General features: G+C 45.9%; 1 protein-coding gene across 1 annotated transcript in view; it reads left to right on the top strand.

Annotated features, from left to right (window-relative positions):
• Positions 1 to 3,696, top strand: part of lrrc75ba (leucine rich repeat containing 75Ba) — a 17,513-nt gene extending 13,817 nt beyond the window's left edge. Inside the window, exon 4 of the mRNA XM_086031406.1 lies at positions 1,230 to 3,696. Coding sequence (XP_085887532.1) covers positions 1,230 to 1,830 — 601 coding nt within the window. The 3' untranslated portion in view covers positions 1,831 to 3,696. The remainder of the gene's footprint in view (positions 1 to 1,229) is intronic.
• The last annotated feature ends 2,304 nt before the right edge of the window (positions 3,697 to 6,000 follow it).

A 6,000-nucleotide genomic window follows, 5' to 3' on the forward strand; every position in this document is an offset into this window, starting at 1 on the left:
TATGTAATGGATGTTAAATAAACGACTCAAATCAACAGGCAGTTTGCTGAGCATCAGTAATTTCCTGATAGCAATTGTCATTATTAATCTCACTTCAATTCAATTGAGTGATTACTCCCTATACTTCAGATGCTGCGTTATATCATATATAGTTACTTGATTAACCAAGTTTTGATCATTTTAAACAAACCGTATTGTGTTGCTGTGAAACGATTTTAAAAAATGTCTCTGTGCTCAATATTATCTTTGTGACACGTATACCTGCAAATTCAGCTGAAAGGAGGATAAAAATGGCTTTTCAACAGGATGACATCCATTTTTCATGCTTGCTGAGCTCAAAAGACAGTGTAGCAGGGTGGGGGAAGGGAGCTGCGTCATCAAACCCAATTCACATATGCAGGGAGCCCTGCACCAGGCAAAGGACAGTATGATTTTAGTGCCTGTAGTGAAGATTTTGCTTTAAAGGCCAGACAGTCGAGATAAGGAAGTGAAATCTTGCAGTGTAATAATTGGATGGCCTACAATGGTGTCTATATTAAAAACATAATGAACTCTTGTTGAACTGACATTCATGATTTTTTGACATTGGCCTTTGCTCTCTTTGAACGTGAGTGAGTCACATCGGCATAACGCTCTGTCATTGTGGCCATGTATCACTATAAAGCGTCAGAAGTGACAAATACAACAGTAGAGCGAGTCATAAAGCTGCCTGCCATTCTATAATTCAAAAGATCAATCAACAAGCCACGCCAGTAACAGCTCAGAAATAGCACTCGCTCACCACACTGAGAGGCTACAGGTGGTATGAAATAGTATGATGTACATGAAATAGCCACTCAAATTTTGCGCATGTGTGGGCACCAGCAGACCAATGTTGGTTCTTTTGGCCGATTGACTGGTAAGGCGTCAGAACTTGTGCACATACATTTTGTATTGTAGCTTCCATTAGCTGCGTTTTACATCTCTGTCATGAAGGTCACTGCGCTCTTGGCTGGCGCGGATGTTTTGGCTCCTCTGTTAAGTCAGTGGCCATGCTGCAGTCTTAGTCAGCCTTTGGCCTCAAGGCTATCCATTCACTCCCTCTGTTACACAACACGGGAACAACAGCATGAAGCCAGGCCCATGTTTCCAGATCAGTAGCCCAACTTACACCTCATTTAGTTTGTGCTATTTAAAGTGGAGTAGGCCTCTATTTTGACCGTGTTCTTCCCGTTCCTTTCATTATACAGCCTCAAGACAACACTCCAGAAGAAACTGTCCAATGACACTGTGGACTTGTCGGGCATTCCTCTGTCCACCCGAGATGTCCGTCAAGTGGCTTTCTACCTGCAGAACAACAGAGACAGTGTGGTGGCTGTGGATATCAGCTTTACAGAGCTCCAAGATGAAAACCTGAAGCTGCTTCTTCCTCTTCTCGCCTCAATACCCAAACTCAACACCCTTGCTCTCAACGGGAACCGTCTCACCCTGACTATACTCAAGGACTTGACTGAGATGCTGAAAGACCCCAAGAACTTCTCCAGCCTGGCCTGGATAGACCTTGGCAACAACGTTGATATTTTCACCATGCCTCAGCCGCTGTTGGTAGCTTTGCGCCGGCGCTGTAGCCTGAAGAGCAGTCTACCCACCATCTACGAGTACACCGAGGGTCAACCCTACTGCTACCGGCTGGAGACTTCTATCGAGGAACCCAGCCACTATGAGGAGGAAGAAGAGGAAGATGCAGAGGACGACACAGATGAGATGGGTAACAAATTTGAGCTGGAGTCATGGGGCTTAGGTGAGAAGCAGCTCTCCAAAGACTTCACCCTTCACTATTGTGAGAGGTGATCAGCTGTTTCTCTCTGAGGCTCTTTCAACTCTGGCTGAAATGTTATCACGCAGCAATCTGTTAACTTCCTAAGCTTGAACAACCTCACACCTTCCGGCCCAATCACCCTTTGAGGCACCAGGGAGACCGCATTGTGTAACACTCAACCAGACAATACCAAGACGTCTCAGAATAAACTAGCCGACGGCGGAGCGAGTGTCATTGTAGCGGACTTACTGTGTTGGTGGATGGTGCGCTCGGGAACAAGGAGTGGAGGACTGGAGTCATTGGAGAAACGTGTCTCTCTTGCCCCCTCGCTTCCCTTTACTATATATCTGTCTGATTGGAGTAGTAAAGAAGCCAATTCCAAGGAGGTTTCGGTCAGTTCTCTGGCTGGAGGAGCAGCATTTCAGCAGTATTTCAAGTGGAAGGCAAGTCCGTTTGGAACCAGTGGATCCCCCCCCCCCCCCGAGTTCTCAACCAGGACTGAGACAATCTCCGGCAGGCAGAGCCTCGCTCCGCATTGTGTGTTCTTTGTTAATCTCTCAACAAAAGCTTTGACACAAGTTCAACAGACTACGCGGCCAATGACCTGTCACGTGACTCTGACAAAACTGCTAGGTCAAGACTTTTCCCTGACTTTCCTAATGTCTACTTGTGAATAACCATGCTGCTCATGTGTATATGTAAATTAGGAGACAAAACATGGCTCTGTTTTCACACTCACTGTTTTTTTTTTTGCACTTTTTGTGAGCAAAGCAATCTTAGATGTCAATAAGTAGGAATAAACAATGGTAGCTGTTACTTGTTCTTTATGTACTTGCTTAAATACTTAACCTCTCTAATGTCGTCGTCACCACTGTTTCAATTTGACCAACTTGTAATATGGGCTTCTGAATTCACACAGCCCCCAAACAGTTGTCTGTTGTTCATTTCTTTGATCATTGTCATTAGCAGTCATTTACTGTTACTACACTTCTTCTTCGCCTGTTTCTGTTTTTAGAATGTCATGACTGTTACTCATGATAAGACTGACTTTCAGGGTCATGTCCTTTGCAGTAGCACATAATGCTCACGCAGACCAAAACAGTGCAATGCACTTCAATGCACTTTTCTGTTTATATTTCTCCATATAGCAGACTCTGTGGGCAATTGTATAAATTTACAATGAAGAAGCTATCACATTTACAATACTGATACAAATGGCTCAAGATTGTTAGAAAGTTCCACAAAAAATGCTGCTCCATTAGAATATATGTACACAAAATGTCTAAATGTGCAATATATATACATGCTTGTCTCACTGAAATGTCTGGTTATTGTTGTAATGATTTGTGTTTGGTGTCTTGTCCTATTCTGTGACTATGTGGCTCCAATTTCATCAAATTGAGCACAGTGGCCTTCTCGTGTATATTGAAACAATGAAAACAAAGTACAGTATGTGGCAAAGGGTGTTACCGGAGTTTGGCAACAGTCCGTCATCCGTCAGGGTTCTGGGTACCCATCTGTCATTCGTCAGTCCCTCATTTTTGTGACGAACCAAATTGTAATTATCAGTTGATCTCAGAATTCCAATCGTGACGATTACTCTAATGGCCACTTCCGGAATCCACTTCCATCAGTGATTAGTCCGTCATTTTTAAAAAGCGTTCTATCGTTCTCATTAGTCAATCGTCAGCAAAACTGGCGTCCGTCAGTAACAAGTCCCTCGGTCTGACGGAATACCCACATCTCAAATATTGTAATTTGTGCATTTTATGTTCATAGTTTAGTCTGAGTAGGGAAGAACACTGACCTGTGGGTTTGTAGCGTATGTTCCATGTCTGCAAACAACTCTTCCTGTATTTCCGAAAGCCAAACACTACCAATAAAATGATCCACATTGAGTAATTGACTTCTGGTCATTTTTCCGGTCGCATTTACAGAGATTCTTAAAATGGGCCAGTGATTGAGAACTGCTTCTCTGGATTGGGTGGCTGGAACAAAACATGTTTTTTGAGCAGGTGGCTGTGAATCATTTGTGTCCCTTTTGCATCGTTGCGTTAGCTACCAATGTTGTCATCAGATAAGGTCCAATGCATGATCCTGGGAAGGAAATCTTTTGTTCCTGTTCTCAGACATGGTAATGTGGCATTAGCAACGGGTAGCTCTCATAAGGTGGAGAAGAGCGCAGTATGACTCGCAGCCCGAGATCAGAGTGTGTGGTACGTCAACAAGAATCATCCCCAAAAACTGCATGCCACGACTAAAAGCGGTGTGCATTGAAAAGATTAAAGCATACACCAAATTCAATCATCACTCCCATTTGCATACCAAGCATATTTCAGCCCAGTCAGCCTGACTGCTGTCAAGCCGGCTCCCACTGATTGCTGCAAGTTTCAATTTCAACATAACAGCCTAACAAGGCATTGATGTCCATGTACAGTAGTACTTGTTAGCCAGAGCTGGGCACCTGACCCTTTTTTGGAGGTCCGGCCACGACCCTCCACCCTTGACCTGGGTACCCTTCCGGCCGCGACCCCCCCGCCCTTATTCATAAAAATTATCATACCCCCGCCCCGTTCCGGCCCAAAAAAAAAAAAGTGTCCGTGATTGACGCCGCCGCGGGAGAGATGCTAACGGCAGAGGCTTTTTAAGGATCATTAGCTGGCTAATTTACTATTCAAACCCGCTGTGGACGCGCTTCAAACACGCTTCAAAATACACCTCTAGTACTTTACTACTTACCCAACTGCATGTGCTTACTTCCATTGCGAACCCCGGGGTTGGTTTTGTCGTATTGTGTAATTATTTTGAGTCCCAACAGCCGGCCAGAAGTTGTAGTCAAGAAGTTACTTATTTTACACACTTCCCCTCCTTCGCGGCCTTCAAAATAAAAGCAGAACAGCAAACCACTATACACAGCAGGTTTGCTACGGTGTATTTCCAGAAGTAGAAGACGCCAGAAGAAGTGCATGAACTCCACCTTGATGTGGCAGCATCATCCTTGAGTCAGTGCTGCGCGCAGCTTGAATATACTCGTGGACACAAGTTGTTTTGAAACAGTTGAGTTCCAAGTCGGGCGGCACGTCCGCCTCACAGTTCAGAGGTCGTGGGTTCGATCCCGGCTCCGGCCTCCCTGTGTGGAGTTTGCATGTTCTCCCCGTGCCTGCGTGGGTTTTCTCTGGGTACTCCGGTTTCCTCCCACATTCCAAAAACATGCATGGTAAGTTGATTGGACTCCCTAAAATTGCCCCTAGGTGTGATTGTGAGTGCGATTGGCTGGCAACCAATTCAGGGTGTCCCCCGCCTACTGCCCGAAGACAGCTGGGATAGGCTCCAGCACGCCCCGCGACCCTTGTGAGGATAAGCGGTACAGATAATGGATGGATGGATAGAGTTCCAAGTCGGTCGGCGTCGCTTCAAAAAGACAGCGACAACAATGGATATCGTGCCTGCTACAACCATAAAGGGACCGAGCTGACAAGACGATGCATTTAATTTCATTGCCAAACTAGTTTGCTTTGCAGCAGCAACAAGCCGCGTGCTCTCCTCTTCTCCGTGTGGGAAACTATGTCATCGCAACGTGTGACATAATGGACCGATCAGAGCAACAACAATTCCTGACGTGTGCGTGGCATGTGTCGCAGACCTGTCGCCAACAGCACAATGCGTCGGTCATGTGAATCAATGCGGAAGTTGTTGCTCATGCCGAGGCGGCAGTAGAAAGAAGCCTAAAAAGAAGCCTTTCACCGAGTAGGCTGAGATGAAATTTGGCCACCTCGCGACCACGTTAAACGCATGAGGGCCGATTAGCGGGCCGGACTAAAATCCACTTTCGGCCATGCTTAGTCCAGCCATTTTATTTCAAATTTATCAGCCCCCACACCCCGCTCCAAAAATGGGCATCCGGCCGGGCCGGAAGGTCCGACCGGTCCGGCCCAGGGACGGACTGCCCAGCTCTGCTGTTAGCCTTGTATTTAGGAGTTGGACCTTGCCACATGTTGGCGGCGTGTCACCAAAATGCATATTTGAACAATAGTTGTGGCAGCTGCCTTGACTTGGTTGGCTTGATCACACGAGAAATTCCCCCGAAACAAAACTTGCGAGACGGCAGCGGTTGCTAAATCTGAAGGAGCCGCCAACTATCCACCATATTTCTCAGGGTTCTCATGTACAAACAAATAGTGAAGCTAGTTCCGGTAAGACAT

This window comes from Filicampus tigris, chromosome 5 (genome assembly GCF_054856515.1).
Source record: "Filicampus tigris isolate MCC_2025a chromosome 5, RoL_Ftig_1.0, whole genome shotgun sequence".
NCBI classification, from domain to species: Eukaryota; Metazoa; Chordata; class Actinopteri; order Syngnathiformes; family Syngnathidae; genus Filicampus; species Filicampus tigris.